General features: G+C 44.1%; 1 protein-coding gene across 8 annotated transcripts in view; it reads right to left on the reverse strand.

The window, feature by feature from the left end:
* Nucleotides 1–13761, reverse strand: part of Smoc1 (SPARC related modular calcium binding 1) — a 178330-nt gene that overhangs the window by 53633 nt on the left and 110936 nt on the right. For 6 of the 8 annotated variants that reach the window (XM_046460860.2, XM_046460861.2, XM_046460859.2 and 3 more), the window contains exons 6-7: nt 3558–3647; nt 1650–1730 (exon numbers count right to left, since the gene is read on the reverse strand). In XM_046460860.2, coding sequence (XP_046316816.1) covers nt 1650–1730; nt 3558–3647 — 171 coding nt within the window. The remainder of the gene's footprint in view (nt 1–1649; nt 1731–3557; nt 3648–13761) is intronic. The other 2 variants (XM_046460863.2, XM_046460858.2) reach the window with 1 other exon arrangement.

The raw sequence follows: 13761 nt of genomic DNA on the forward strand, positions 1-13761 counted from the left end.
AATTAACCACTGATAGATAGAAAAGAATTTATGGAAGCAATTGCTAAATGTGAGTGTTTCAGGAAAAAGGTGCTGTGTGATTCTGAAAGCTCAGCCTCCTATCTACCACTTGGTCACAGAATGAGAATGAATCCCCTCACTGGGAGGCCTGCAGACCTCCCAGTGTCTCAGGAACTAGGAAGACCATTTGCAAATGTTCCCTTCAGCATTAGGTACTATAGGCACCAAACCTACTTACCTTTGACATGTCCATTTTTCTAACAGTAAGGAGAAAGAAGAAGATACTTAGAAGCAGACTATCTGATAAATGCTTTGCTTAGGGTTAACAGTGATCACTTATTTCCTGATTAAAGAATTCTCACGATAAGCACTATGATTAATATTCCCATTAGTCCTACCAAGAATTACGATAACACATATACTTATAATTTTTCATGCACTTACTATTTATCATGCAGTCAGACATCAAATACCTTATAGAAACTAGGTTAGTAAATCTTTAATCAGTCTTTTGAGGGACAGATCATGATTCTGTTCTACAGATTAGAACTTAAACCCAGAGGGATTATTTGAGTTGGGATCCCTCACTAAGTGTTGGAGACAGAATGTAAACCCAGGTTTGCTGATTCCAAACCACTGCACTAGTATGGTACAAGGGTACTAGTATGGTACGCAGTCTCCATCCATCTGATACTTTCAATTCTTATCAAACAGTGAACCAGACACATGAAGAGGTATCAACCATTGCAAGTCAAAGGGAAAATCAATCAATGCTTCAAGGATTCACCTCTTGATCTCCAACCTCCTGTGATCCAGCCCCCACACCGCCCCTTGGAGGACAGAGCTGGCACACAGATAAACCCTAAGGAGGCCAATGGCCGCCCACTCATCAGCCAGTGGTCATGGAAAACTCTGCCTGTTGGTTCAAAGGCATGTATCTTTTGTACACAGCCCTTACCATCTATAAGAAAAGAAGACATGGCTAAATTCAACAGGTTACACAAATTATGCAAAGTAGTAGTATTTCGTGATCACAAAGAAGGCTAAAGCTGAGAGAGAGAGACTTGTTTCATATTGATGAACATTTAGTCTTAATGAATGGCAAATGAACTGTGTTGACTTTGGTCTTTATTTCAGATAAATAAACTCTACAAACAAATCCTACAGATCTTATCGCCTTTTGAAAATCATCACCTCTCTACAAAGGGTTCAGTCAGCACCAGAATCTGACCACTCATAAGATCCCCCAAAAAGATCAGACCAGGAAAGAGCTGACTACACACAGCTTTTAGAGTCTTAAAAACACATAGACCCAGTTCCTCCAGGCTTGAAGTCCAACTTGTTTATGCCCAGGCAGTCTTCTTTCAAATTCTTCTCCATGGCATACAGAAAGTCAGCTAAAATACTAAGATATACAGTCAAAACCATTTTTAGATAAAGGATCAACTATTCATGAAATATGATCCCTGAGTTGATAATTGAAGAAAATCAAAGTTGTAGGGAATGAACTCATTCAACCTTCTTATTTCACGGATGTAGAAACTGAAGACCAGACAAATTAAATGACTTAACTAAACCCACACAGTCGGTAAGCATGGAGCAAACAAGGACGGACAGGGTGTGTATATAATCCAAGGAAGATGATTTACCTGAATTTCTTATATTGGTGTTGTTCAGTTTGGAGTCTTTGATTACCAAGTGCTTAATCCATAGGGTAGGAGCTGTAATTTCTGAAAAATAAAAATTATAAAAGACTGTGTGAGTCAGGGAGGGTCTGGGTAAAGAAGTAAAAAAGCTTTTTTAAAAAGCCTAAGGCACTGGAAACTTCAGCTAGTTCCCTCATGACATATCCCCCTAGTCCCAAAACCCTCTCCCTTCCTTAAGAAGGAAGCTCCTCTCCCCAGCAGCTCATAAGAGCTGACCAGGACATCCTGTGCTGGGATGTAAAGTGGTCAGAGTCCAGAGGCACCGAGCCACTCCATCCAGGAATGAAAATATTATCCCAGGAGGTGAAGAACATGGGCCAAGCCAAGTCCCTCTCAGCTGCTTCTCTGGGAGAAGATTGAAAGGGGATAAGTCAACAAACGAACGAACGCCAAACCAACCACAGAGACCATTTCAGAGCAAACAGCTTAGCCACAGCAGATTCAGCTTGCTGAGACTTTGCTCTAAGAGGGAAGAAAGGAAAAGAGCTCACGTGTGTTCCCACCCCCTTTCCCAGGGTCTCCCTAAGCAGAGGCTGAGTGCCTCCTCCATTCAGAGTGCCCCAGGGTTCTTCCGAACTCTCAGAACTCAGGTCACCCAGTGAACAGAGCAGGTGGACACCCAGGACATCCTGAACATTCTGTGGAGAGGTAAGCTCTTCAGTGAGAGTGCTCTCCATTCCCACCCAGTCCTCCAGGACCCAGACTGGCCAATGACCTAGTATCTTTGTGAATCACAGAGACATTTGAATTTTTAGGCATGAACCAACCTACATTCCACCACTGAACCAGTTGCAAAGAATTCACCACTTTCAATCCTCCTCAGAGCTGAGCCTGTGCTAGCAACATCCTTTTTAAATTCTTTGTCCTACTGTCCAGTTTCATGATCCAGGCTTGGATACCCTTGGCTGAGAGCTGCTAAAAGTTTGCGACATAATGTTCTGAAAGCCAAATCTGGTGGTCAGATCATTTAGAGAATTCACGCTGCCATACTTCCTGTTCCTGCCCCTGAGAATCCAGAGTACTCAGTAAAGCACCTGAAGAAGAGAGGCCCTGCATAGCTTCTGGAACGGAGGCCAGACTTCTGCACCCTGGGCCCCTTCTATCCAGTCCCCAGACCTCCAAGGACTTCCATCATCTATTTTGTCACCAGCCACTATTTCCCTTGACCTAGAATTCCCCCTGTCCCAAATGCCTAGACTCAAATCTCAAGGCCCTACATAACACAGCCAAGCCAGCCCCACGCACCCATCTGTTTCCTGATACGTCCTTCACTCTGTCCCCACTGCACTCCCTCCTTGTTCATGCCAGTCCCCTGGCCTGATTCCTCGCCTATGCTTGCAAGATTGAGCTCAATTCTCATCTCTTCATAGAAGCTTTTCCCAGACCACTGCGACCTCTTTCTTCCATAAATGTCTATTACAATAAAAATTGAGACCACAGAATTCAGCACATAAAGCTCTCAAGCGATTGTAGCTATCTTAAGAGCAAAGGGTAACATTGGCATGCACCCTGCTCATCCCCCAGGGGCCTCACACCAAGCTAGGCACAGGGCTAGTAAGCACTGAAGGGACACTGGATGACTTTCTCAGCGATGATTCCCTGCCCTTGGCAACTCAGACTGTGTTTTTGTTGGACATCGGGAGCCAGGCAGGAAGCCTGGGGAAAACAGAGGGCCTTTCCAGAAGGAGAGAGTGTTACCAGTTCCTTGGAGGATTTGCTTACATTGGGAAAAATTAAAATTAAAAAAGAAAAATAATGATAATGCAGCTTAAACAAACATCTACGGTTAAGACTTTCCCCAAATCTTAAATATGTAGGAGGACAAGGGGTAGAAGTAATACAAGGGCTTACCATCTCCATCGAACATGGGCTGGGTCTCCATCGTGGGTGTTGGCTTAGACCCGTCATCTGAATTCAGGGTTAAAAAGAAGTGAAAAGAAACTACCATTATTGAGGTAAATACTATCTACTCTCCAGCACTGTTGAATGGTTGGGGTTTGTACATGGCCCGGCCAAGGCCCAGCGAAGAGACCAAAGAAAAAGAAAAGAAAGAAGAAAAGATCGAGAAAGAAAAGAGAACAGAGAGAGAGAGACACACACACACAACAGTAAAACCAACCCGGGTGTGTGCTCACCATCCCGGGGGACACACAAATGGACTCGTGGCTTAGGAGGATCCTTTCTATCAACCTGAAGATACCCGGATGACATCATCGTTCTTCCCCACTGAAAAGCCCAACTGATGAGAAGGCAGGAAGGATCACTCTTTCCCCTGCATGCTAAATTGAGGAGAATCGGGACTCCCTGGCACATTTTTACCTCTGAAACAGCATGTGCTGCAATTCCCTGTAGGAGGTGGGGGCAAACAAAATGAATAGAACCTAACCTGTGAAGCTGCAGACATCACCCTGGTCTTGCTTTGAAATTTCTATTATCAAGAATGGGAGCAGGGAGGGAGCTCCCAGTAGCAAAGTCCTAATGCTTATCGTCCCTAGTGTGGGCAGGTCTTTGTGCACAGCAAGAACTTCTGCAGGTTGGGACTTAGTGCAGACTTTGTTTATTTACCCTCCAAAACTCATCAGGGCCTCAAAACCTTTAGCTGAAAAAAGTGTTGTTTTTCATTATTGCTCATTTCAGAAGCACTTTTAGACCTTTCTTCCCCTAATCACCTCCTTGAAATTTTAATAACTCATACTATCTATCTGTTTACATACTCTGTGTATGTGTGTTTGTGCTTTATATGCAAAAAGAATAATTTTTTTCATTCCCTTGATGAAGGATGAGAACAGGTATCTTCACCCATCTTGAGAATACATAGTTTAGAGATTTCTCTGTTTTCTCCCTCAGAAGAAGGTTGAATACTATCATCTCCAATGGTTTGATGATTACACCGTTCTTCTCCTCCCAAGATGCCCCCAGAGATCTTTTAGAATGGAATGTGATATTCTCTGAACATTAACTATTTATGGAGAATGCAAGTTCTCAGATAGTCTAGGAGACGCCAGTCAGATCATCAATAATAGCAACCCTCCACCATTTGGAGTTCCCAATACCTCTGGCTAACTTCCCTGCATCTTATCAGGGGAGGGAGTAAGAATACAGAGTCCTGATCTCTTTCTTGTGTCAACACCCTCACCCTTGGAATCTTAAGATTTGAGAGTTATGGAGACCCACACCCTTGCTGAAGGCCAAGCCAACAATTTGACAGTTGTGTGACACCTGACTCCACTATTATTCCCAGGTGCTGCACCAAGACCCAACTCTCCCTAGGCCAAAGATATCTTGAACTGACAATCAACCCCAGGAATGAGATGCAGCAGGAAGAGAGGAGTCGAGGCACGGCACATTGTATCTCCCTCCAACTGAATTGCAAACAGACATTTTTTTGATGCCAAACTGTGAGAGCTTGATCTGGAAGTCATTGAGGGAGAATCAACATAGAACAGAGCCACACAATGTCATTTTCTTTAATAGCATCACTTCCCCTGACTCTATTAACACCTCTTGCCATTGAATTCAATGAGCCACTGAAAGGAGCCTTTTTGCAGCTGCAATGCACATTTGGTTGCTTTTGCCAGATGCAGAGTCCACAGTGTAAATAGCTGGGCACAGTATGCTCAGCCCGTCCTCAGAGAGTCGCTTTACTTCAGGAGTCTCACAGGCTATCAAAGGGAAAGTAAGAGATCAAACTCCCCAAAAGGGACTGAGAATCCAAGTGCAGGATGGTTTATGCAATATTTTAATATTTAACGTAGACATTAAAACCATCCCACATTACAAGAATTGTGTCTCTCTGGAGGAAGATAACTGAAAACATCCTGCCTCTTTCTCTTGCCATCCAGATGAGAGTTGGGGACTGCATTGGGCTCAGACATCAGCAAAGGGGATCTGTACCCCAGGGGAGCAAGGAGGGTTTCCCAAGAGGAGCCGCACTCCTGCAGGTAGAGGACTCCCACGGACTGCCCAGACGCAGGCGCAGTAACCCACAGAGCGTGAAGCCACATGCAGGCAGTGAATTTCCCTGCAGAATAAGGTCACTGAAGGTGAAGAGATACAGCTGCTCCGCCACAAGGGAGGACCTACATGGAAATCTTTATGAAGTGCGAAAAGACAAGGAGCACAGCTGCCCGGAGCCACCTGTGGAATCCGGCATGCCCCAAAGCCAGGAAGCTAGGCCAAAGCCAACAGGACCCTGCGGCCATCATCTCCGGGCACCTGGCTTCTGACTAGCAAACAAGCGCACCTCTTCTACCAAGCAGGGGGTCCCAGGCCTGGGTCCAAGGTCCACAGCAGTTCTGTTTCCGGGCAAGCCTTGGAGGAGCACCAGGCCCCACACCAGACCCTGGGGAGAGTGTCAGGTTTGTACATCTGTCCCCGGCCTCCTGATCCCAAGCAGGATCAAACTGTAGTCCCCACGTCACGTCCAGTATGTTGACTAACCTGAGGCTCTCCCTTACTCCCCTGTGCAGCAATATCTCTTCTAAAAATGAAGGACTCCTGATGACCAAGCCTCAGAAAAAACTCTGCAGGTGGAGAATAAGTTAAAGGCCTACTAAGGGGGTATATAATTCCATGAATGCTGACCACCTTATTTAACGGCTTACTTTTAAAAAATGGATTTACAAAGTTTACTTTTAAAAAACAGATTTACAAAGTTAAAATCTGATCAAAGTTTTTTAATTAAATAAACCTTACAACTCAGGTCTTTATTTTTTAAATGAACAAAGTTGTTTTAATAGACATTTTGCAAGAGACATATAGATGGCTAACAAACACATGAAAAGATGCTCAACATCATTAGTCATTAGGAAGGTGCAATTAAAACCACAGTGAGATACCACTAAATACCCACTAGATTGGCTAAAATAGAAAAGAAAATACCAAGTCTTGACAAGGAGAAACGGAACCTTTGTTCACGGCTGGTAGGAATGCACAATTGGGCAGCCACTTCGGAAAAGAATTTGGTAGTTTCTTTTAAAAGCTAAACATAAACTTAGCATTCAACACTCCCAAATTCCTCCCCTAGGAATCTACTGAACAGAAATGAAAAAACAAAATGTCCTCCTGAAGGCATGTACACAAACATTCATAGCAGTATTATTCATAATAGCCTCAAATTTGAAACAATCCATTTTCTCTGTCAACTGGTGAATAAATTGTGGTATATCCATATACTGGAATGTTATTGAGCAGTGAAGAGGAATATACACTAATAACATGTGAGGGTATAGATGAAAAACATTATAAGAAGCAGATGGAAATACTATACATTATACAATTACATTTATATGAAATGTCTAATAAAACTTAACCCATAGAGTCAGAAAACAGATCCATGGTGTGTGAGGGATGGGGAATGGAAATGGGGTATAACTGTAAATAAGCTCAAGGTTTCTTTCTGAGGTGATGGAAATGTTCTCTGGTGGTTGCAGAACTCTATAAATTTACTAAATTCACTGGACTGTGCATTCACAAGGAGTGAATTTGTTGATATATAAATACTTCAATAAAGCTATTAAAACAAAAGGAAGGGAGTAGAAAAGTCATCGCAGATAAATCATCAGGCATCAGCAACTAGATCATTTGAGCAATCCTTAATTAAGAGGGAGACTCTTCCATATATTTTTAAGGAAAAAATATCTAAATCTCAGTTTACATATATGTCTCTGATAACGTCATGCCTGATGCTTATTCTCAGTGAATCTTTTGGACCTCAAGTAATAGGATTTTCTTTCTCCTTAATACCCTAATATTCTTCCACAACCAAGGCAAGATATAACACTGAAAAAAAAGTCAATTTGAAGATTATCATTTTTGCACCACCAGCCAAGAAGGAGGAAGTCACCAGGCAGATAAAAAGTGAATTGAGTCTCAAGGCAAGTAAGGGACCTTGAGCAACAGCTTTGGAAACCGCCAGACGCACAGCCACCACAGCCCCGGTGTTTGGCCTTCCAAGGTTCCCCAACCCCCAACCATGCCTCGTCCTTGCAGGTGCAGCCCCAGAAAGTCCTAGCCCCTCCATGGGCTCTGGGAGTCTATACAGACAGTGGGTTTGTGTGACAGCACAATTCCTTGCCCTGCAAGAAGGCCTGGCCCACGCACAGACAGCTGGAAGTCACTTCGACCCCCATGACACCGTTCAAAGCCTCCTCTGTTTGGCTTTTTGATTCCTGATTGACATTTGCTGGCGAGGGGAGATAAATGCTGGGCTGAGGACAATGTAGATCCCTCTGACTATTCTCAAGGAAAGACTTTTCAGAATAACAAACAAAACAAAACAAAACCCCAAAAACATTGGTGTGCTTAGGGGACTGAATAGAGCCCAAGAGGTCCAGGGAAGCAGGGCTGGCCCTTTCAAGGGGCTGGCAAGTCCATTGAGGAGTTAATTGTTTGGGTGTACAATGAGTTTATTCTGACCACATACAAAGAGCTTTCTCTTCCAGGTCCTTCAAAAGAAAGTGTGTCAAAGGGGCCAGAGGAGGAATCTGTATTAATGGCATCTCTTGGGGTCTCCGAGACTGAAGAGCTTTGGGGAATGAGGGAAAAAAAGAAACTACCACCCCCATCCTGAGATATGGAAGGTCCCTCAATAATCCCAAGTGTCCTTTGGGTCTTGAGCTCTTCCCAAACCATGTCCATCACTGGTGACAACCTCCCTCATATTCTTTTAGGCTGCCACTGTCCATCTTTTAAATAGACATGGAGATAAACTTCAGCCTGGTAGAAAAGCAAGAAGTTCTTGCTTTTGGGGGAACCACATTATTGCCAGAGCCACCATCCTCCTCGACAGGTGACTCAGGGCCCAGTGCTGACTTATTCTGGGCATTGTAGGGAGACAACTAGGTCTGTTGGTAACTCCTGTAAGAACCTAGCCCAAATCATACAAGGAGGAGGAGGAATATTGGACAACCTCAGCATTTCCTGAGATGCACGTCTCCTAACAAGGCTCAGAAATGGACTGTGAGCTGTCCCTTTTCTGACGCCCCAAAGCAGAATTTCTCGGGGCATTTCCAGGCCTCGCCAAAGCAAGAGGTCCATGCTTTTCATTCAGCTCACCCACCTGTCTACTCCCTCCCCAGGGTGAAAACGAGCTGGCTTTTTGTGACCAGTTCCCTATGTTCTCAAGCCCTCCATTTCCCCAAATAAGAGCAAAATCATGAGGCTAGTGAAGAAGGCGACCAAATAAGGAGGAGGAACAGGAGACGCCAACCACACAAGAGTCAGTTGAGGGCTGATTCACATACAAGATTGTGCTAACTTTTTTAACTTGTTATTCTGAGATGATTACAGATTCAAAAGGAAGTTCTAAAAATAATACTAAGAGGTCCCGTGTACCCCCTTTCCACCAATAGTAACATCTTTATGGTTAACATCATTTACATAGGTAATCTATACCTATGGCCTTCTGAATTCAAGGGTTGTGCATCCTCAAATCCAACCAACTGCATATCAAAAATATACAGAAAAAAATCACAATGAAAAATACAACTTAACACTAAAAAAAAAAAACTGTACAAATAAAAAAAATACAGTACAACAACTACTTAAGAGCATTTATATTATGTTAGATATTATAAGTAATCTATGATTTAAAGTATTTGGAAATGTGCATAAATGTATATAAATACTATGCCATTTTATATAAGGGACTTCAACATCTATGGAATTTGGTATCCACTGTATGGGGATGTTCTGGAACCAATCCCCCATGGATACTGGGGGATGACCACAATTATAGAGATAATACAATTGTAACATAAAATCAAAATCAGGAAACAACACTGGCCAATCCATAGACCTTATTCAGGTTCCACCAGCTTCATGTACACTCGTGTGTGTGTGTGTGTGTGTGTGTGTGTGCATGCGCGCATGCAATTCTGTCATTTTATTTGGGTGTAGATTTGTGTCACCACTTCCAGAGCCAATACAGAACTATCTCATCACCACAAAGATCCTCCACACGCTACCACGGTAGAGCCACACTTTCCCTCTTCCCCGCACACCTGGCAACTACTCTTCAGTTCTCCACCTCTCTGACCGTGTCATTTCTAGAATGTTGCATGAATGGAATCATGCAGTCTGTGACCTTTTGAAATTGAATTTTTTTCACTCTGTATAATGCCCTTGGGAGTCCTCCAAGTTGAGAGATATATATGTAGCTTGTGCCTTTTTATTACTAAGTATTTGTCCATAACATGGAAGCACGGATGTAGTAGTTTGTTTCACCCACTGAAATACATTTGGGTTGTTTCTATTTGAACTACCACAGATGAAGCTACTACTCATTTGTGTACAGTTTTATTTGTGTGGATGTTAAGTCTTTATATCTCTAAAAAAAAAATTGTTCAGGAGGCAATAGCTGGATTATGGTTAAATGTACAATTAGTTTTTTAAAGAAACTTCCAAAGTATTTTCCAGAGTGCCTGTACCATTTACAGTCTTATCAGCAACATATGAGACATCCAGCCTGTCTACTGTCTCACCAGCATTTGGGATTGAAACTATATATAATTTTTTTTTTTAAAAAAAAAAAACCTCTTCAAATAGTGATCTCTTACCATGGTCTTCATTTGCATTTCCTGTGGTTAATGATGTTGAGCCTCTTTTTGTGTTGCTTATTTGCCCTCTGTATATCTGCTTGGGTGAAATGTATATTCATAAGTTTGCCCATTTTTTTTTAATTGAACAGTTTTTAACCATTGTGATTAGAGTGTTCTTCATGTATTCTAGATACAAGTCCTATGTCAGATATGTGGTTTGTAAATATTTTCTCCCTATCTGTAGTTTTTTCATTCTCTTAACAGAATTTTTGTAGACTATATTATTTATTTATTACATTTATACATACGGACCAAGTATTGGGTGGTAAAGATTTTCTTCCATATTTTCTTTTAAAAGGTAGAATAGCTTTACAAGTTTTATATTTAATTTTATGATCCATTTTGTAATTAATTTTCATATAAGGTGTGAGGTTCAGGTTGAAAGTCTGTTTGGCCTATTGATGCCCAAGTGCTACAGAATCAGTGGTTGGAAAAACCATCTTTGCTCCACTGAATTCTTTGCATCTTGGCATAAATCCCTTGGCCATCCTGGTACGGGTCTGTCTCTGGGTTCTCTGTTCCCCACTGTGTGTCAGACCCTACACTAATACCACACTGTCTTCATTGCCGCAGCTTTATAAGTCTTAAAATCAGACACAATCATTTCTTTCATTTGATTTTTCTATTTAAAAAATGATTTTAGTTACTCTAGTTCCATTGCCTTTCCACAGAAATTTGAGAACAAGCAACCCTGAATCTCACATCTTCCTTTCTGCAGGCACAGGATTGGAACAACAGGACCTGAAAGTGGCAATTTCTCAACCACCACCACCACAAGAGCCACATGGCTCTCAAAAATGTGCATATGGAGTCAAAAGAGACTCCAAGGCCTGTCTACCCTTGTGCCCACTTCCCTGGCTTCCTCTAAGTTGCTGTGCCACAGCTAGAACTGAACTCAGGTAAGGAACAGGAAGCCAACAAGCACAGTCTTGTTGGCCTGACAGGTTTTGAGCCCTTGCACCTGGACTTAGGAGCCCTACGAAAGCACCAACCAGATTGGCAGCCTGTCACAATCACCCCAGGTGGCCCTCTAAGGGTCTTTCTTTAGAGGTTCTGGCAACATGGGCTACCAGCTGGGGCTGTTTGGAGGGGCCACCTGGCTTCCCTCCCCTGAAGAAGTGACAACTTGCGAGCATCCAGAAGACTGTTGCTCCTCCCTGGGGAGGCTTCACATCCACCTGAAGAGAACTTCCATAATTAATGGCAAAGTCCCATCCAGATGTGAATGTCTCAAAATAAGACCAGAGCTCTTATCATTTTTACTCATTGCTGGATCCTCAGCGATTACAAGAAGCATGGCACTTAGTAAGTTCTGAATAAATATTTATTGAATAAAAGAACCAAGTATAAAATACCAGTGGTTACTAATACCAACAGGGGCTCAAGTCAGTCTCTGAGGAGGAGGCATTTCCACATCTCTAGAAATGGGGATATGGCAGGGATTCAAACTCTTAGCCTCATACTCTTCACAACACAAACTTTGCTTTGGAGCCCTGATAAAAGGGCCAAGGTGAGGAGCAGGGACTGAGGAGGGAGCCAAGCTGGAGGAGCAGTTAACAGTGGGAAGAAGGAAGCCATCATACACATACACACGCCCCTTTTGACACTGCAAGGGCAAAGCTGAAACACAGATATGCCAGGCTTGGTTGAGGTTCGGAACATGAGAAAGAACCAGCAACATATGCACAGAGAGCCCAAGAGCTGCTACCTGTGGGCTTGGGGCTGCTTAGGCACAACGTCAGAGCAAATGCTTCTACCAAAGGTAAAGTGAACAGAGCCCAGCAGATGCCCCTCTCCACTCGAATCCAGCCCAGGCTGGCAGCTCATCAGCTGCTGATCCAGCCTCCCCCTGAGCTAGGGAAAGAGAGAAAAAGAGATAGCTGGGAAGAGGTTAAGTCACGTGGAACATCCCTCGACAGCCAGCCTGGCACAGATCAGCCAGGCCTGGAGCACTGAAGTACACCTCCTTCAGGCATGCTAACCCCCCATGAGGGTGAAGAGATGCCTGCCATCCATCACCCCTGCCCTAATGGTGCCCCAAAGTGCTACCTGATCCATCACTTGAGGGACAAGCTCTCCAAGTTGGCCCCAATCTGTAGACCAGACTCTAAAAACAGACAGAGACCTTGGGGAAGAAATGTGACTCACTCCTTACTTGAAGCACATACTACGGAGCAACCAGTGTGTGTGTGTGTGGCGGGGGGTGGGGGTGGGTAAAAAAAAAAAAAGTCTCTGCACATTAAAGATTGGTTGGATTTTGGAAGTTCTGCCCGTCTCTGAGACTGTCTTGACAAATACAGAAGCCCATGTAGCAAAATCTGAGCAGTTTGTTAATGTTTTTATTTATTTATTTATTTTTATTTTTCTCTCACTTCTCTTAAACAACAGACTCCCAGACCTCTTAGAGGAAAATAAACAAATGACAGAAAACGCCGGATGACCCTAAACTTTCACTTGCAATTTATCACAGCGTCAGCCCCAGGCCCTCTGTATTTCTGGGCACTCAGAGGAAACAGCTCCCTGAGAACTGCCAGCAAGCATCTGACAAGTGCACGGCCATGTGGTCCCACCTGTCATTCTTCACCACCCATCAAACCCTCCCTTGGAGGCCGAGGACTTCTCTCCTGGCCCCTCACGAGATGTGAAGACCAGGCCCAGGTCCTGGTGTTATCCTGGAAGGTCACCCCCCAGTTGTTGGCATCAAGACCCCAAAAAAGACACACTTGAGGAAAATCCACAGGCCTTGGCACAGCCAGGTAGAGCCAAGCCGGGCAAGCTGATGACCTCAGAACTGTCTGCTTCCAGCTGCTCTCCTTCAACTACTTCAGTGGAAACCCAAAATCCAGCTTTCTCTCTCTCTCTCATCTGTTTTAACAGCAGATTTCCAGAACTAAAGGGGCTGTGTGGGGTCTTCTCCCTCTCTTCAGATAGTTCTCTGTCACATCAATGAAGCACACGTGCGTGCACGTGTGCACCCGCGCCCCCCTCCAAGGGCTAGGACCAGAGAAGAAGGGGAGGGGGCGGCCGGGATGAGATTGCCCCAGATCAATGGATATTTGAAACTCAAACACATGGCCCAGGACCTACACTGCACGTGTTAATTACCACACATGTGCCCATAAAGGAGTCCGTTAAACACAGGGGCCCAAAGAACAGAGCGAGGAAAGGACATTCCAAGGGATTAAGTAAATAGTCTGAAGTTGTGACCCTCCTCCCCTCCTGAAGCACGTGCATCTGGCTGAGGAAGATAACAGGGCCCCCCTTCTTCCCCCATTTCTTCCCTGGGGCCCCACACCTGTGGACCACAGCAACCCAGGCCTCCCAGCCTGAGGTCAAACACCGTGACCTGCTACCGAAGGCTGCCCTCCTCCTTTCCTCCTGCTATCTCTCTGGGCCTCCTCCCCCGGCTCCTTGCCTTTCTCCTCCTCTCCTTCACAGGACTAATTCCTGGCTGG

Source organism: Marmota monax, unplaced genomic scaffold, assembly GCF_021218885.2.
Source record: "Marmota monax isolate L192 unplaced genomic scaffold, Marmota_monax_Labrador192_F-V1.1 WCK01_AAM20220418_F8-fsc00001, whole genome shotgun sequence".
Taxonomy (NCBI): Eukaryota; Metazoa; Chordata; class Mammalia; order Rodentia; family Sciuridae; genus Marmota; species Marmota monax.